At 45.3% G+C, this 19267-nt stretch overlaps 1 protein-coding gene and 1 long non-coding RNA gene across 3 annotated transcripts in view; one reads left to right on the top strand and one right to left on the bottom strand.

The window, feature by feature from the left end:
* LOC132829072 (tropomyosin alpha-1 chain) overlaps positions 1-19267 on the bottom strand; it is a 108428-nt gene that overhangs the window by 76267 nt on the left and 12894 nt on the right. For both annotated transcript variants that reach the window (XM_060846373.1, XM_060846372.1), the window contains exon 2: positions 915-1040. In XM_060846373.1, coding sequence (XP_060702356.1) covers positions 915-1040 — 126 coding nt within the window. The remainder of the gene's footprint in view (positions 1-914; positions 1041-19267) is intronic.
* Positions 1695-18223, top strand: LOC132829074 (uncharacterized). The gene is made up of 3 exons (XR_009646197.1): positions 1695-1776; positions 6894-7040; positions 12056-18223. It is a non-coding gene; the product is annotated as an uncharacterized LOC132829074 (long non-coding RNA).

Below are 19267 nucleotides of genomic sequence, written 5' to 3'. Positions count from 1 at the left end.
AACCCGAGGGATTATGAGAGGACCTGCCAGGGAGGATTATGATAGGTTATTTCTCTTTGCAGCAGAGACTGTAGAAAGTACATAATTTATAAAGAGGTTTCGCTCTTAAGATGAGTACTTCTCAAAAAGTTTAAAAATCACACAACACCAGGTTATAGTCCAACAGGTTTAATTGGAAGCACACTAGCTTTCGGAGCGACGCTCCTTCATCAGGTGGTAGGATTGAGCCCTCCACTACCACCTGATGAAGGAATGTCACTCCGAAAGCTAGTGTGCTTCCAATTAAACCTGTTGGACTATAACCTGATGTTGTGTGATTTTTAACTTTTTGTACACCCCAGTCCAACTCCGGCATCTCCAAATCTCAAAAGGTTGTTACTCTGTGGAATTCTGTTCTGTCGAAAACAGTGGAAGCTGGTTTGCTGAATTCAGGCCTGAGTTAGATAGATAGGAAGTCAGCTATGAGAACACTCCAGCACTCCACCCTCCCCCAAAGTTTAAATGTCCCCTAATGAATGACCCAACAGTGCCTCATCCTGTTCCAATCATCATTCAGAGCATCCCTCCTAAATCTCCCTTTGAATTGCTATAATCTAAGAGAATACCCCCAGGTTCTTTAAGGTAGCTGACGTCCCTTATGCTTCCTTGCATTCTAATGCTCTCTATCTCTATCTCATCAGGACTGGAAACTATCCTTCAGCTGAGCTGACCCAGTAGTTTGTAACAGTTTTTGGTGTAGCTTCTATCCCATCAGGGTCATTTTAAACCCACCTAGTCATCAGAACAATTCTTTCCAAGTACTTATCCTGGGAGATAGGGAGTGTGTTAGTCTGATGCGCAATACCAATTTCATCCATAAAACCATCCTTTGTGAATGGTTATGGAGTGGCTCAGAGACATTACCAATGACTCACGTCTGAAGCTGTCTTCTCTGAAGCTTGCAGCTTCTCCTGAGCATTTTTGAGTCCCTCGGATAACTTGTCCAGCTCATCCTCCGTGCCCTTCATTCTCTTCTGTTGGCCCATCAGCTCCTCTTCAACCTGGGGGAAAGGACAAGAAGCAGACAGAGTCATATCTCCCTCAGAAAATACCATCTCAGCCACATTCCAAGTCTATTCTCCCAGCATATCATTTAAATCTCTGTCCATTGATTAAGCTGGATAGGAACAAAAGCAAATTACTGTGGATGCTGGAAAATCTCAGCAGGTCCAGCAGCATCTGTAAGGAGAGAAAACAGCTGACATTTCGAGTCTAACTGACCCTTTGTCAAAGGATCAGTTAGACTTGAAACGTCAGCTGTTTTCTCTCCTGACAGATGTTGCTAGACCTGCTGAGATTTTCCAGCGTTTTTCTCTCCTCAAGCTGGATAGGAAGCCTGGTGGTGGGGGGAGTAGGCTGGAGTTCAGAGGGAAATGAAAAAGCAAAGGGCAACAAAACGGGTGATTGAGAAGAGACTGGCAGCTAACATGGATAGGAATTCAAAGTCAAAATGAGAAAGAGTTGATCGTGGTGAAAAGAGCATTGGGGGCCACTTATACAGGTATCCCCCACGTTCAAAACGGTCACTTTGTACCACTTTGCTTTTACGAAAGACCTACATTAGTACATGTTTTTGTGAATCCAAAGAGGATTTTCGCTTTTAAGAGAAAAGGTGAAGTTTTTCCTATATAAATGATTGCTTTGTGCCATTTCAGCTTACAAAAACTTTCATAGGAACGGTCTACTTTTGGATAGTGGGGGATACCTGTCGAGACCGAAAGGATTTTACGCCTGGAGGTAGGAGGCATGGTTGAGGTGTTAAATAAATACTTTGCATCTGACTTGAACAAGGAGGAAACATTGCCAAAGTGCTAGTGAGAGAGGAGTTATTTTGAGGCAATGGATGAACAGAAAGTGAGCTAGAGGCTAGGAATGCAGAGAACAGACTGACTGGATCAGTGAACAACATCAGGAACTGGATAAGGGATATTAAAAGAAATGGAATAACTGGAGAGGGAGAATAGGACCCCTCAAGGACCAAAGTGAACACGCATGTGTAGAACCACAGGAGATGGGCGAGGTCCTGAATGACTATTTCTCCTGTGTTTACCGTGGAGAAAGACACGAGGACTTGGGAAGTTAGTGGTAATATCTTGGGGACAGTCCATATCACAGTAGAGGGGGTGTTGGATGTATTTGAATATATGAAGGTAAATAAATCTCCTAGCCCTGACCAGATATATCCAAGAGTCCTGCAAGAGGCTAGAGAAGAAATTGCAGGGTCCCTGGATGATATTTTTGCATCATTGCAAGCGACTGGTGGGGTCCCAGAAGACTGGAGGGTAGCAAATGTTTGGCCCTTACAAAGTTTTTTGAAGAAGTAACAAAGAGGATTGATGAGGACAGAGCAGTAGATGTGATCATATGGACTTCAGTAAGGCGTTTGACAAGGTTCCCCATGGGAGACTGATGAGTAAGGTTAGATCTCATGGAATACTGGAGAACTAGCCATTTGGATACAGAACTGGCTCAAAGGTAGAAGGCAGAGGGTGGTGATGAAGGGTTGTTTTTCAAACTGGAGGCCTGTGACCAGTGGAGTGCCACAAGGATCAGTGCTGGATCCTATACGTTTCATCATTTATATAAGTGATTTGGATGTGAGCGTAAGAAGTACAGTTGGTAAGTTTGCAGATGACAGCAAAATTGGAGGTGTAGTGGACAGTGAAGAAGTTACCACAGATTACAACAGGATCTTGATCAGATGAGCCAATGGGCTGAGAAGTGGCAGATGGAGTTTAATTCAGATAAATGCGAGGTGCTGCATTTTGGGAAAGCAAATCTTAGCAGGGCTTATACACTTAATGGTAAGGTCCTAGGGAGTGTTGCTGTACAAAGAGACCTTGGAGTGCAGGTTCATAGCTCCTTTGAAAGTGGAGTCGCAGGTAGATAGGACAGTGAAGAAGGCGTTTGGTATGCTTTCCTTTATTGGTCAGAGTATTGAGTACAGGAGTTGGGAGGTCATGTTGTGGCTGTACGGGACGTTGGTTGGGCCTCTATTGGAATATTGCGTGCAGTTCTGGTCTCCTTCCTATCGGAAGGATGTTGTGAAACTTGAAAGGGTTCAGAAAAGATCTACAAGGATGACCTGCTGCGATAGTTCCCAGCACCCTGCCACTCCAGATTAAACCCTCCCAAGAATCACTTCACATTTCTGTGTTGAATGTTACCTGTCACATATCCACCAACCCACCCATGTTCTCTGAAAGTCCTGCACTGTTTCCACAGTTCATAATGGAGGCATTGAAGGGGAGGTGCATGTTAGGATCAGTGATTCAGAAAAGAAGGACAGTCAGAAACCGGTAAATCAACACAATGGTACTAATGGTATTATAGGTAAAGCAGATGAGCTTAGAGCCTGAATCAATTTGTGGAACTATGACATTGTAGCCATTATAGAGACCTTGTTGAGAGAGGGACAGGACTGGCTTTCCAACGTTTTGTTGTTTTAGACGAGATAGAGGTGGAGGAGTTGCCTTACTAATCAGGGAGAATGTCACAGCTGCATTCAGAGAGGACATAGTGGAGAGTCCATTCCCTGAGACAATATGGGTAGAGCTCAAAAATAAGGTGGGATGTAATAACTCTGATAGGATGATACTGTTGGCCTCCCAACAGAGGAATAAATACATAGGCAGATTATGGAAAGATGTACAGGATTGTCATAGAGGGTCACTTTAACTTTCCCAATATTGACTTGGACTTCCTTAGATCAAGAAGCTTAGATGGGGCAGAATTTGTTAGGTGCATCCAAGAGTGTTTCTTGAAACAGTATATGGATAGCTCAACTAGAGGAAGGGCCATACAGGACATTGTATTGGCTAATGAGCTGGCCAGGTGACTGACCTTACAGTCGGAAAGCATTTTGGAATCAGTGATCACAACTCCTTAAATTTTAAGACAGCAATGCATAAGGTTAAGTGAGGGCCTTGTGGGAAGATACTAAATTGGGGGACGGCAATATACATCAGTATTAAGTAGGAATTAGGGAGTGTTAATTTGGAGGAGTTGTCGGTTAAATCCACATTTGACGTGTGGGAATTGTTTATAGACCTGCTGATGAGAGTTCAGGCCCAGCATGTTCCAGTAAGGAGGCAGGACAAGGATGACAAGGTAAGGGATCCTTGGATAATAAGGAAGGTTGTGAATTTAGTCAAAAAGGGAAAAAGAAGCATGTGTAAGGTTTTGGAAGCTAAAATCAGACCGGGCCCATGAGGAATATAAAGAGGAAAGTACTCAAGCAGGGAATTAGGAGAGCAGGAGGGACCATAAAATGACCTTCGCAAGTAGAGTTAAAGAGAATCCCAAGGCATTTTAAACTTACAATAAAAATAAAGTGATAACTAAGAAGAAGGAGGACTGCTCCAGGGTAAAGGAGGGAACACGTGCTTGGAGGAAGAGAATGTGGACAAGATCCGAAATGAGTACTTTTTGTCAGTATTCACCCAGGAGAAGGATGCGGGGGATAGTGAGATTAGTGTGGAACATTTCAAAATCAAGAAGGAAGTGATATTGGATCTCTGGAAGAGCTTTGAGGTGGATATGTCCTCAGAGCCCAATGGTATCTACCCCAGGTTATTGAGAGAGGTAAGAAAGGAGATTGCTGGGGAATTGACCAAGATCTTTGTACCCTCACTAGCCACTGGAAAGGTCCCGGGGACTGGCGAGTAGATAATGTTGTTCCTCTGTTCAAGAAGGGAAATCTGGATAATCCAGAAAACTATGGACTGTTGGGTCTCACATTGGTGAGAATTCTTAGGGATAGGACTTGCGCACATTTGGAAAAGCATGGTCCAATTAGGGACGGTGAGCATGGCTTTATGCAGGGCAGGTCATGCCTTACTAATGTGATTGACCACCTTTAGCATCTCCTTGAAAAATTCAATGAGGGTGGACCAGCGGATGTTGTTTCCATGGATTTTAGTCAGCTTTTTAACAAGGTCGCTCTCGGTAGGTTCAAGAAGATTACGATCCACGGTGACTTGGTTGTGTGAATTCAGAATTGACTTGCCCATAGAAGACAATGGGGGAAGAGTGTTTTTCAGGCTGGAGGTCCGAGACTAGTGGTGTTCTGCAGGGATCCGTACTGGGATCTCTGCTGTTTGTGATAAATAAATGACTTGGTTGAAAATGTAGATGGGTGGGTTAGTAAGTTTTCAGATAAGACCAAGATCAGTGGAGTTGTAGATCGTGGAGGAGGTTGTCAAATGATACAGCGGGATATCGGTCAGTTGCAGATATGGGCAGAGAAATGGCAGATAGAGTTTCAACCGGGTGAGTGTGAGGTGCTGCACTTTGGGAGATCACATGTTAAGGAGAAGTATACAGTTAATGGCAGGACCCTGAACAGCATTGATGTACAGAGGGATCTTGGGATGCAAATCCATAGCTCCCTCAAAGTGGCCACGCAAGTAGCTAAGGCGATAAAGAAGGCGTATGGCATGTTTGCCTTTATTGGTTGGGGAATGGAGTACAAGAGTCAGGATGTCACATTGCAACTTTACAAGACTTTGGTTAGGCTGCAGTTTGAGTACGGCTTTCAATTCTGGTCGCCACGTTACACGAAGGATGTGGAGGCTTTGGGAAGGGTACAGAACAGGTTTACCAGGATGCTGCCTGGATTAGAGGAGAGGCTAGAAAAACTCAGGTTGTTTTCTTGGGAGTGGTGGAGGCTGAGGGGAGATTTGATGGAAGTCTCTAAAATTATGAGATGCATTGATAGGGTTGACAGAATCCTTTTCTCAGAGTTGAAGTGTCTAAAATTAGGGGGCATGCATTTAAAGTGAGGGGGGAGTGTTCAAAGGAGATGAGGGAGACTTTTTACAGAGTGGTAGGAGTCTGGAATGTGCTGCCAAGGGTGATGATGAAGACAGATACAGTAGAGGTGTTTAATGGACTCTTAGATAAACATATGGATATGCAAGGAATGGAGGGAGAGGGACCAAGGGCAAGCAGAAGGGATTAGTTTTATTTTGGTGTCATATTCAGCACAACATCGAGGGCCGAAGGGCCTGTCCCTGTGCTGTACTGTTCAATGTTCAATGATCCATTGGGAATGAAAATGCAGAACAAAATAAAGGCAGAATTCTAAAAGCATACAGGAGAGGAGCAGCTTGAAGATAGGATTTTAAATAAAATAGGGGGATAGGGAGGTCCAGTTGTGTGGAAACCTATGGCAAAAGTTAGAGGAGGGGAGGGCACGGAGAGGTTATTGATGTTTTCCGGACAAGTAACAGGACAGAGTTTGGAAAGCATCGGGAATCTACCATTCAGGCACAGGGGGTCAGGGAGACAACTCAGAAGAAGGGCAGTCAGTGTGGGACTGGCGGTGTTATACTTAAACGAATGCAGTATACAAAACAAGGGAAATGAGCTTATAGGACAGACAAAAACAGAAATTGCTGCACAACGTCCGTGTGGGTTTAGCAGCATCAGTGAGGTGAGCTAGTGGGAATCTTCTTTCAGTTACTGGAGGTTAGGTACTGATGGGGACTGGATTGGAAAGACTGTTATTCCAAACTTTTATCTATTTTTTTTTCTAATTTATTCCTACGATCTGTAATGCTGGGCATTTTATTTCCTTCCTACTAATTGTTTTTCCTAAGAATGTGTTGGTAAGAATCGTACCTGGAAATCTTTGTAACTGAGATGGGATCATAATGTGCAACTTGTAAACTTTTCACTGTACTCATTTGAGTACATGTGACAGTAAAGCTAATTCTAATTCGAATCGCTGGGTCTGCAGCATCTACGGGAAGAAAGCAGATTTAACATTTCACGTCCAGTGACTCTGCTCTCTGCCTACAGATCCTGCCAGACCTACTAAGTTTCTCCAGCAATTTCTGTTTTTGTTTCAGATTTCCAGCGTCTGTAGTTCTGTGTTTTACTGTAACACAGATTGAAACCAGCAGCTCCGATGTTCTGGGTACCACAGGGATGTGGCTGCAAGGGGATCAAGGCTAGGAACTCAATATCCATGGATACGTATCCAACTAAAAGGGCAGGTGAGGCCGGGAAAAGGGGGGGCAAAATTTCATTGTTAGTAAGAAATGAAATCAAACCAGTAGCAAGAAACGATATTGAGTCAGTAAGTGTAGAGTCTGTGTGGGTTTAGATTAGATTACTTACAGTGTAGAAACAGGCCCTTCAGCCCAACAAGTCCACACTGACCCGCCGAAGCGTATACCACCCAGACCCATTCCCCTACATTTACCCCTTCACCTAACACTACGGGCAATTTAGCATGGCCAATTCACCTAACCTGCACATCTTTGGACTGTGGGAGGAAACCGGAGCACCCAGAGGAAACCCACGCAGACACGGGGAGAACGTGCAAACTCCACACAGTCAGTCGCCTGAGGCGGGTTGAGATGAGGAAACGCAAAGGAGAAAAAAACCCTGACCGTTATTATATACAACTTTCCCAGCAGTGGTCAGGATGTAGGGCAGAAAATAAATCAGGAGTTAGAAAAGAAACATACTGCTATAATAATCAATATGTAGGTGGACTGAGAACATCTGGTTGGCAGTGGATCTCAAGGAAAGGAATTTGTGGAATGTCTGTGAGATTATATCTGGAGCACGTGATGGTCGATCCCAAAGGGATGAGGCAATTCTGGATTTGCTGATGTGCAACGCCGCAGACTTGACTAGAGAGCTGAAGGTGGAGGAACTGCTAAAGGGCAGTGACCATAATATGACGGCATTCACCCTGTACTTTGAGAGGTGGGAGCTGGAATCAGATGTAACAGTTTTACAGTGAAGTAAAGGTAACGACAAAGGTATGAGGGAGGAGCTGGCCAGAGCTGATTGATTGGACCAGGACCCCAGAAGGGAAGACAGTGGAGCAGCAAGGACAGGAGCTCTGGGTTCGCGGGGGGTCACTCGAGAGGCACAGCAGAAATTCATCCTGAGAAAGGAGAAACGGACGAAAGGAAGGGTGAAGCAACCATGGTGAAGGTTAGTGGAAAGCCAGAGGATTGTGACACCTTTAAAAACCAGCAGAGGCCCCCAGTGAAAAAACAACAAGGAGGGACAAGATAAAATATGGTGGTAAGCTAGTAATATAAAAGAAGATTGCAAGTGTTTATGTTCAGATATCTAAAGGGTAACAGAGAGGCAGGGTACACTGAGGGATGCGGCTGGGGGAGTAGTCATGGGTAACAAAGAAATGGTGGAGGAACCGGACAGATACTTTGGGTCAATCTTCACAGTGGAAGACACCAGCAGCATACTAGAACTTCGAGAGAGTCAGGGCAGAGATGAGTGTGGTGGCCATCACTAAGGAGAAGGTGCTGGGGAAGCTGAAAGGTCTGAAGGTGGATAAATCACCCTGACCAGATGGACTACACCCCCGAGTTCTGAAGGAGATAGCTGAGCAGATTGTGAAGGGATTGATGATGATCTTTCAGGAATTACTAGAGTCAGGAAGGGTCTGAGGGTTGGAAAATGGCTAATGTAACCTACTTGTTTAAGAAGGGAGGAAGGCAGAAGATAGGAAATTATAGGTTGGTTAGCCTAACCTCAGACTTTAAGATTTTAGAGTCCATTATTAAGGATGAGAGTTCTTGGGAGTCCGTGGTAAAATAAGGCTGAGTCAGTGTAGCTCTGTCAAGGGGTGGTCATACCTGACAAACCTGTTTTAATTCTTTAAGGAGGTAATGAACAAGTTAGACAAAGGAGAGTCAGTAAATGTGATCTATTTGGATTTCCAGAAAGCCTTTGACAAGATGCCACCCAAGAGGTTGCTAAATAAGATAGTTAGGGTGAGGTACTGGCATGGATCCAAGCCACCCGCCAACACTTCATCTTCACCTTGGGACCCTTCAACCACACGGAGTCAACATCTGCTTCACGAGTTTCCAAATCTCCCCTCCCCAATCTCATCCCAGATCCAACCCTCCAGCTCAGCACCACCCTCTTGGCCTGTCCTACCTGCCCATCATCCTTCCCAGCTATCCACACCACCCTCGCCACTGACTTATCACTATTACCCCCACCATATGCATCTGCCTATCACCTTCCCAGCTACCTTCCCCCACAGCCCCAACCCACCCTCCTATTAATCTCTCAGTCCCTTGTCCCTTCCACATTCCTGATGAAGGGCTTAGGCCTGAATCATCGACTTTCCTGCTCCTCGGATGCTGCTGTGTTTTTCCAGCACCACACTCTTTCGGCATGGATAGAAAATTGGCTGAGTGGCGGAGTCTTTTTTAGGATCGTAGCCAGTGACTAGTGGTGGTCTGCGGGGAGGGGTCTGTGTTGGGGCCACAAAGATTCATTTTATACATTAATGATCTGGCTGGAGGAACTGGGGGCATTGTTGCAATGTCTGTAAATGGAGATAGATGGAGTAGCAGGTAAGTGCTGTGGAGGTGGGGGAATCCTGCATAAGGACTTGGACAGGCTAGGAGGCTGGGCAGAGATGTGCCAGCTGGAACACAATGTGGGAAAGTGGGAGGGGATGCACTTTGGTGGGAAGAACAGTAGTCTGGATTGTTTTTTTAAATGGAGAAAGGCTTTGGAAATATAAAGCACAAAGGAACTTAAGAATGCTTGTGCAGCTAATCTGTAGCTTCAGTTGGCAATTAGGAAGGCTCTCACTTCATGAGGGCTGGAATACATGGGCAGGGATATACTGCTGAGGCTCTGAGGCTTTGGTCAGACTACATTTGGAACATTGTGGGCAATTTTGGGCCCTGTGTCTAAGGAAAGATGTGCCAGTGTTGGAGGGAATCCAGAGGAGCTTTATAAGAACAATGAAGGGCTGGTCGTATGAAAGGAGTGGTTGATCACTCCAGGTCTATACTCGATGAACTTTGGAAGGATGAGGATGGGATCTGATTGGATAGAGTGGATGTGGAGAAGATAGTTCCAGAAATAGGAGAGCCAGAACTCAAGGGCACAGCTTCAGAGTGAAGGGATGACCCTCAGGAATTCAGACAGAGTGGTAAATCTGTGGAACCCATTTCTTCAGAGGGCCGTGGAGGCCAAGTCACTGAGTGTCTTTACGACAGAAATACATAGGTTCTTGATAAGTAAAGGGATTAAGGGTTATGGAGGTGAAGGCAGAAGAATGTGGCTGAGAAACATATCAGCCACGATCGAATAACAGAGTAGACTTGATGGGCCAAATGGCCTAATTCTGTTCGTATATCTTTTGGTGTATCTGCACAAATCATCAATGGTGGCAAGACAGTTTGAAAGAACAGTTCATAAAGTCTCCAGGATCCTGGACTTTAATTAAAGTCTTAGAGTGCAAACACAAGAGTATTATGGTGAACCTTTTATAAAACACTGTTTCACCTTGGAGTGTTGACAAGCAGGAAACAGAGCGTGGAAGTAGACAGGCCTTTTTCCAAGTGACCCTCAAATTCTAGTCTCTCCTATTTCTGGAACTATCTTCTCCACATCCACTCTATCCAATCAGATCCCATCCTCATCCTTCCAAAGTTCATCGAGTATAGACCTGGAGTGATCAACCACTCCTTTCATACGACCAGCCCTTCATTGTTCTTTTAAAGCTCCTCTGGATTCCCTCCAACACCGGCACATCCTTCCTTAGACACAGGGCCCAAAATTGCCCACAATGTTCCAAATGTAGTCTGACCAAAGCCTCACAGCCTCAGTAGTATATCCCTGCCCATGTATTCCAGCCCTCATGAAGTGAGAGCCTTCCTACTTGCCAACTGAAGCTACAGATTAGCTGCACAAGCATTCTTAAATTCCTTTGTGCTTTATATTTCCAAAGCCTTTCTCCATTTAAAAAATAATCCAGACTACTGTTCTTCCCACCAAAGTGCATCCCCTCCCACTTTCCCACATTGTGTTCCAGCTGGCACATCTCTGCCCAGCCTCCTAGCCTGTCCAAGTCCTTATGCAGTGACTAGCTCGGGTACCATAAGGATCAGTGCTTGGGCCCCAGCTATTCACCAAGTATACAAATGAGGAAACCAGACACATTTCCAAATTTGCTGATGACACAAAACTGGGTGGGATTGTGAGTTGTGAGGAGGATGCAAGGAGGCTTCAAGTTGATTGCGTTGGTAAACACGTGCCAGAGACAGTACAGTGGGGCTACATGTGAAGTTACACACTTTGCTGTGAAAAACAGAAAGGAAGAGTATTAATTTAATGATGCTATATTGGAAAGTGTGGATGTACAAAGAGACCTGGATGCTCTTGTACACCAATCGATGAAAGTCGACAGGTACGTGCAGCAATTAGGAAGATATAGTGGCTTTCATTGCAAGAGAATGTGAGTTTACGTTGGGATGTCTTACTGCAGTAATACCGGGCCTTGGTGCGATCACACCTGGAGTATTGCGTGTGGTTTTAGTCTCCCTACCTAAGAAAGGACATAGTTGCCATAGAGGGAGTGCAGTGGAGGTTCATCAGGCTGATACCAGGACTATCCTCTGAGGAGAGAATGGTTTGACTGGGCCTGTATTCACTAGAGTTTAGAAAAATGAGGGGATCTGATTGAAACACAAAAGCCTAACAGGGCTGGGCCCACTAGACAAAGGGAGGATGCTTTCCCTGGCTGGGGAGTCTAGAACCAGGGCACACAGTCTTAGGATATGGAGTAGGCTTTTTAGGGCTGAGATGAGGAAACATTTCTGTCCTCAAAAGTTGTGAACCTGTGTAATTCTCTATCACAAAAGGTTGTGGAGGCTAAGTCTCTGAATATATTCAAGGAAGAGTCTTAGATTTTAAATGCACCACGAGGAATGGGGAGAAAGTGAGATAGAGGGATACATGGAGAGAGAGGGTCAGCCATGATCATGTTGAGTGGTGGAGCTGGCTCAAAGGGCTGAATGGCCTGCTCCTAGGTTTTATGTTTCTATGTTCTACACCACACTTTCGCAAGGATGTGAAGTAATCAGAGAGAGAGAGAGAGAGAGAGAGAAGACCCCAGTTCTGGGGATGAGGAGCCTCAGTGATTCAGATTAAAATTGGGGTCCTCTGGTTCTCAGACTCCTCATGATTTTGATGATCTCTCAATTTCCTCTCCTTCCAGGAAAACTATCCCAATCTGCCGTATTAAAGGATTGCCAAAAGAAGCAAAAGTGATGTAAGGAAGAACTGGTGGCATTCAGAAGGGAACGAATTCTTATCTGAAGAGGAGCAATCTGCAGGGTGACATGAAGATTGATGGGTGCAATTAGCTGAGTTGGCCTCAGAGTGTTGGTGACACACAATGCGCTCTGCTCCTTCTCTGCTGAAACCTTTCTACAATTCTATCCCTGCTTTCTCAGGCTAGATGTTATGGGGAAGGCATATTGCGTGCCGTCTGTTCAACAACACCCCTTCCCCCACCCACCGTAATAAAAGTCTACCACCAGATTGTAGAAAAAGCCCCCCAGGTACCTGGTGACACCTGGTGAGTGATCCAATCAAACAAAGCATGGGCTGATTGGCCCCAGTGCATCAGTCCCAGTAGTACCCAGAGCTCAGTGTTGGACATTACTGAGATTGTAAGCCCATGAAGGAGAGTGTGATGGCTCTCAGATCCTGGAATCCCTGGGCCTTTTGACCAGGTGGTGGATTGGTTTCCTGAGGGAAGGGGTGTGGGTGGTGGGATTGGGTTTTGCAGAGCCAGACAGGGGATGGAAGGTGGGAGGGACTAACCCCCCCCCCCGCACAATGGGCATCCCTTGGCCAGTAGGATTTTCAGGTCCATTTTGGTATTTTGGTAACAGGGCAGCACCTGTTAAAGCTGGCCTGGTGAGGACCCAGGGAAACTTGAATCCAAGCATGGGACTGCGGTAGGCCGAGTTTGTAAATGTGACAGTGTGGATAGAGGCCATTCGACCCAAAGAGCACGCACCATCCAAAGAGTGTCCCACGCAGGCCATTCAGTCCATCAAGCCCACACCACACTCTGAAGAGTAACTCGCCCTATCCCTGCAACCCTGCATTTTCCCTTGGCTAACCCACCTAGTCTACACATCTTTGGACGGTGGATTGGAAGCCGGAGCATCCGGAGGGTTCCACACAGACACAAGGAGAATTGCAAACTCCACACAGTCACCTGAAGGTGGAATCGAACCTGGGTCCCTGGCACTGTGAGGTGGCAGTCCTAATCACTGAGCCATCATGCCACCCTAATGCCTGAGTGCACTACCTGAGAGGTTACCTTACAACCTTTAAAAAAGAACGTGAATTTGGATCAGAAATGTCTGAACAGTCAATGCTAGGGGCCAAGTGCTGAAAACTGGGCTGAGTTGAGATGAGTTGGCACAGACTTGATTGAAGGTCCTCTTCTGTGCTGTATAATAATGTGGAATGTTGTGTATCAGAATGAGATATTGTGCTGTAAATGTGAAGCAGTGAATGTGGGAATTGGCTTGTAAGTTATGTTCTCTTAAAGGATAAGAGAATTTACAAGAGAGATTTTAAAGAGAGTTTACGAGAATGCAGTTTAAAAATGAAAACGTGGTTCAGTGGTTAGCACTACTGCCTCACAGCACCAGGGACCTGGGTTCGATTCCAGCCTCAGGCGACTGACTGTGTGGAGTTTGTACGTTCTCCCTGTGTCTGCGTGGGTTTCCTCCGGGTGCTCTGGTTTCCTCTCAGACCAAAGATGTGCGGGTCAGGTGGGTTGGCCATGCTAAATTGCCCATGGTGTCCAGGGATGTGTAGGTCAGGTGGATTAGCCTTGGGAAATGCAGGGATACAAGGATGGGGTAGGGGGGTGGGTCTGGTTGGGATGTTTTTCAGAGGGTCTGGGAAGACTCGATGGGCTGAATGATGCGCTTCCACACTGTAGAGATTCTATGATTTCAGGCACCCATCACTCTCTGCGTAAAAAATGTTTCCCTTAAATCCCCTCTGGATCCCAAGTGTGCTTTTACCTCCTCGACACCCCATGTGGGACTTTGCAAATCTATTTCAACTACAACCCAAAATATTACACACTGATTGTATGACCCCACTATATCATACACTGTGAGCCACAATATCCCAGTATTATGTAAATTCTATTGGACTGCACCTTTATAATATTAACTGCATCATTATAGCATTGTCGCTGTATATAAGTCATACTATTAAAATCAGCAAATGACCCTCCTACTAAGTAGCTACCTTACTCCGTCTTCACAGCACAAGATATCAGAGATAAAAAGGCAAATTAAAATATGTTAAGGGAAGGAACCAACTATTATTGATGCACAGAGAAATTAATGAGATTAAAGATCATCAAATCTCTAGGACACATGCCTTAGAGTGAATGAGGAATTATTGATGACATAAAGAACTCTTTCTTGATTCACGATTTGTGCCCTTGGATGGGAAAGTTATTCCATTATTGCTAACTTTTTTAACAATCCTATTTTTATTCATTTTCACTCTGTCCATTATCCCTGCAAACACCTATCTTACAGCAACATTGATAACCTTCTCTCTACAGAAGGCAGGTGCAGCTACTGAGTTAGCATCTTGGTCCTTGTCCTGAGTCAGCTCTGCCCTTCCTTTAACCACCCCTTGAGTGCCCATGTCTTTATAAAAAGTCTTTCAGCTTCCCTTTTGTGCTGACTGCTAATCTAGCCTCACGTTCTGTTTGTCGCGTGACATCTTCACACTTTCGATATGCAGCTGGCTTCGCTACAACTTGTGAATCGAACAAATCTGCAGCTGATCCTGAGCTGAGTAAAGAGTCTCGGTGAGTGGCTGCAGTGAATAACACAACACTGCTGCTAGATTCTCCCTAGTTTGAGATGATCAGTGTTTAATCCTTGTGTAGAACAAATGTTACTTGCCACTTATCAGCTCAACCCGAAAATTTGACTTCTCCACCTCCTGACACTGCCTGGCTTGCTGTGTTCTTTCAGCCTCCATACGGTCTACCTTGGATTCCAGTATCTGCAGGGTTTTTTTGTCTGTAATTGATCAGCCCAAGCCCAGATTTTGCTGTATACGGACCTGGACTGTTACAGTAGTGAGGAGTTACAGATGGTGCTGAACATTGTGCAAACATCAAAACAACATTCCCACACTAGTGTTCGTGGTATTGATGGTTTGTAAGTTTGCTATTTGTCCTTCAGTCACATGTATGATACTGAATATCTAATTTTCACGAAACTAAAGAAAATCTTCAATTGGGTAGATGGAGAGAAACTATGTCCTTTGGGGGGGGGTTCCAGAACCGGATTTGGGAAACAGCTTTCAAAATACAGGGGGGGTGGATACATTAACAGCAGAAACACCACAAAATACCCAGGAAATTCGATCATGAGACGATCAATATGATCACAGGGGGACCGATCTAATCATGGGACGATCAATATGATCACAGGGGGACCGATCTAATCATGGGACGATCAATATGATCACAGGGGGACTGATCTGATCACAGGGGGACTGATCTTAAATACGGGGCAATCTTGGGATGACCAATCTGATTACGGGGGGATCAGTCTGACCACAGGACAATCAATCTGTTCGTGAGGTGACCAATCTAAGGAGGGAGCAGTCAAATTACCTGAAGAGCTGTTCCTTCAATCACAGACAGGTTCGCTCCCATGCTTGTTGCTGATAGGCTATAGTGAGCCTATCAGTTACAAACAGGAGAGAAGCAGTTGGATTCCTGAAGAAGGTTTAGACTGGAAACATTGACTTCTCCAACTCTTGCTGCTGCCTGGCCTGCTGTGTTCCTCCAGCCTCCTGCGTGTTTCCTTGTGATTGGAGGAGTAAGTGAGGCTGTAAGGTCTGGGTGGTGGTTGTGGGATAGGGACAGAGGCTGCAAGTTGGAGAGCAGAGCTTCAGAGGGAGTGAGGGATGACAATGTGTGGAGGGACCTGTAAAGGTTAGTGAGAGACTGCGCAGGGGAGTGAGGCAGCTGTTAGAGACAAACATGGAAACTGTCTACCTTCAATCTCACTGGTCTGGGGCATGGTGTGTTTAAGGCAATGGCTTTTTGTGTTCAGAAATGCGTGTTGATTATTTATTTTTGAAATAAGACCTTTCTTGCTAACATATATGCTTTGCATCGATTATCTCATGTATGGTGGCTTTAATTTTAACAGAGTAGTAATGGTTATTGAGAGGGATTCATCAGGACCCTCAATCTGCTGATGTCTGTGTCTATGTATTCCAAATGTTAGCATAAACTTAGAAGGTTTACTGTACAACTACATCACCTGACAAATGAGGTAATGAGGATTAAAGAAGAGCCCTGAAAACAAAACGCAGCCCTGAACATAACTTCAAAAGGGACCCTCGACAGAAAAAGATCAATCAGCCTTCAGAGAACGTTTCCTTGAAGTTAGAGCTGGGCTGTTCAGGGTGATGTCAGGAGGCACAGAGGAAGTGGGAATCTGGAACCTTTCCTCCTGAAAATACTGTTGAAGCCGGGGATTGATGGAAAGTTTTGACCCTGAGATTGTGTAATAAAAACATATCCAAAGTTCTCCAATTTCAGTGCTACGTTTAGATAGAGATCACAAGAATTAAAATAGCATTAGGCCTCTTGGTCCCTCAATTCTGCTCTGTGCTTGGTAAAAGGAGGAACACGGCACCTACAGGCAGAGTCAAAACAATGTGAAACTTGAAAGGGTTCAGAAAAGGTTTACAAGAATGTTGCCAGGATTGGAGGGTTTGAGCTACAGGGAGAGGCTGAACAGGCTGGGGCTGTTTTCCCTGGAGCGTCGGAGGCTGAGGGGTGACCTTATAGAGGTTTACAAAATTATGAGGGGCATGGATAGGATAAATAGGCAAGGTCTTTTCCCTGGGGTGGGGGAGTCCAGAGCTAGAGGGCATAGGTTTAGGGTGAGAGGGTAAAGATATAAAAGAGACCTAAGGGGCAACATTTTCGCACAGAGGGTGGTATGTGTATGGAATGAGCTGCCAGAGGAAGTGGTGGAGGCTGGTACAATTACAACATATAAGAGGCATCTGGATGGATATATGAATAGGAAGGGTTTGGAGGGGTATGCGCCATGTTGAAGGACTTCCTCATAAGAACAGCAGACAGCGCTCAACTCATCAATTCCTAGTTCTGACCTGCCACAGCGAAAATCCACAATAACCTCCCCACAAAACAGACCCTAAGACATAGGAGTGGAAGTAAGGCCATTCGGCCCATCGAGTCCACTCAATCACGGCTGATGGGCATTTCAACGCTACTTACCTGCACTCTCCCCATATCCCTTAATTCCTTGCGAGATTAAGAATTTATCAATCTGTGCCTTAAAGACATTTAACGTCCCGGCCTCCACTGCACTCCATGGCAATGAATTCCACAGGCCCACCACTCTCTGGCTGAAGAAATGTCTCCTCATTTCCATTCTAAATTGACCTCCTCTAATTCTAAAGCTGTGCCCATGGGTCCTAGTCTCATCGTCAAACAGAAATATCTTCCCAGTGTCCATCCTTTCTAAGTCATGCATTATCTTGTAAGTTTCTATTAGATCTCCCCTCAACCTCTAAACTCTAATGGAATACAATCCCAGGATCCTCAGCCGTTCATCATATGCTAGGCCTACTTTTCCAGGGATCATCCGTGTGAATCTCCGCTGGACACGCTCCAGTGCCAGTATGTCCCTCCTGAGGCGTGGGACCCAAAACTGGAGACACTATTTTAAATGAGGCCTAACCAGAGCTTTATAAAGTCAGCAACACATCGCTGCTTTTACCTTCCAACCCTCTTGAGATAAATTACAGCATTACATTTGCTTTCTTAATCACAGACTCAATCACAGACATTGGACATGACCAATTGGGTATCCTTCATCATCCAGTCCCTCCCCAGTGTGGAGAAACTACACCATGTTCTTCGCACCCTCACCTTGATAGCTTGTTATGACCTCTCTACCTTAATTGGTTTGTAGAGTTTTGGATGACTTGCTACTTTGGTTAGACCCTCGCCATGAGATTCCTATACCTATCGCATTATTCTGGCCATTTGGTTTGTTTCCAGTTCCACCTTATTTTTAATGTTTTGTAAATATCTCTCTGCCTCAGTTAATGAGATTATAGGTCGTCCTTTCACTTGTTATTCTGCTGTTGACACTTGACTCACACTGTCCGACTCCCCTGATCACCTGCAGAGTCTTCTATTCAGCCTGGTGACACTCCACTCACACCATCTGTACAACCTTTTGTTCCCTGCGCCGGTACAATATGTGCCTGTGTGCTCATTATACTCCAAAAGCTTGTGATTTCAAATAAACCTGTTGGACTATAACCTGGTGTCGTGTGACTTCTGACCAAGTTGGTAAATGAACACAGAAAAGATTCACAAGGACATTGCCAGATTTCATTACTTACAGTGTGGAAACAGGCCCTTCAGCCCAACAAGTCCACACCGACCTGCCGAAGCACAACCCACCCATACCCCTACATTTACCCCTTACCTAACACTACGGGCAATTTAGCATGGCCAATTCACCTGACCCACACATCTTTGGACTGTGGGAGGAAACCCACACAGACACGGGGAGAATGTGCAAACTCCACACAGTCAGTCACCTGAGTCGGGAATTGAACCCGGATCTCAGGTGCTGTGAGGCAGCAGTGCTAACCACTGTGCCACCGTGCCGCCCACTCGGCATTTGGAGGGTTTGAGCTACAGGGAGAGGCTGAACAGGCTGGGGCTGTGTTCCCTGGAGCGTCGGAGGCTGAGGGGTGACCTTATAGAGGTTTATAAAATCATGAGGGGCATGGATAGGATAAATAGACAAGGTCTCTTCCCTGGAATGGGAGAGTCCAAAACTAGAGGGCATAGGTTTAAAGTTAGAGGGGAAAGATATAAAAGGGACCTGAGGGGCAACTTTTTCACACAGAGGGTGGTACGTGTATGGAATGGCTGGGAAGAATGTATGGAATGTGCTGCCAGAGGAAGTGTTGGGTGCTGGCACCACTACATTTGAAAGGCCTCAGGATGGGTATGTGATTAGGAAGGTTTTAGAAGGATATGGGTCAAATGCTGGCAAATGGGACTAGATTAATTTGGGATATTTGGTCGGCATGGATGATTTGAACCATTGGGGGATAGGATCAAGGAAAGCTCTCAGGCTTTCTATAGCGATATCAGGAATAAAAGAATGACTAGAGTAAGATTATGGCCAATCGAGCATAGTAGTGGGAAGTTGTACATGGAATCAGAGGGGATAGGGGAAGCGCTAAATGAATGCTTTTTGTCAGTATTCACACGAAAAACAAATGAGGTTGAGGAGAATACTGAGATACAGGCTACTAAACTCAATGGGATTGAGATTCATGAGGAGGA

Source organism: Hemiscyllium ocellatum, chromosome 28, assembly GCF_020745735.1.
Source record: "Hemiscyllium ocellatum isolate sHemOce1 chromosome 28, sHemOce1.pat.X.cur, whole genome shotgun sequence".
Lineage (NCBI taxonomy): Eukaryota > Metazoa > Chordata > Chondrichthyes > Orectolobiformes > Hemiscylliidae > Hemiscyllium > Hemiscyllium ocellatum.
Note: the sequence above shows the minus strand (reverse complement) of the source record. Positions and strands in the feature narration are given on the sequence as shown.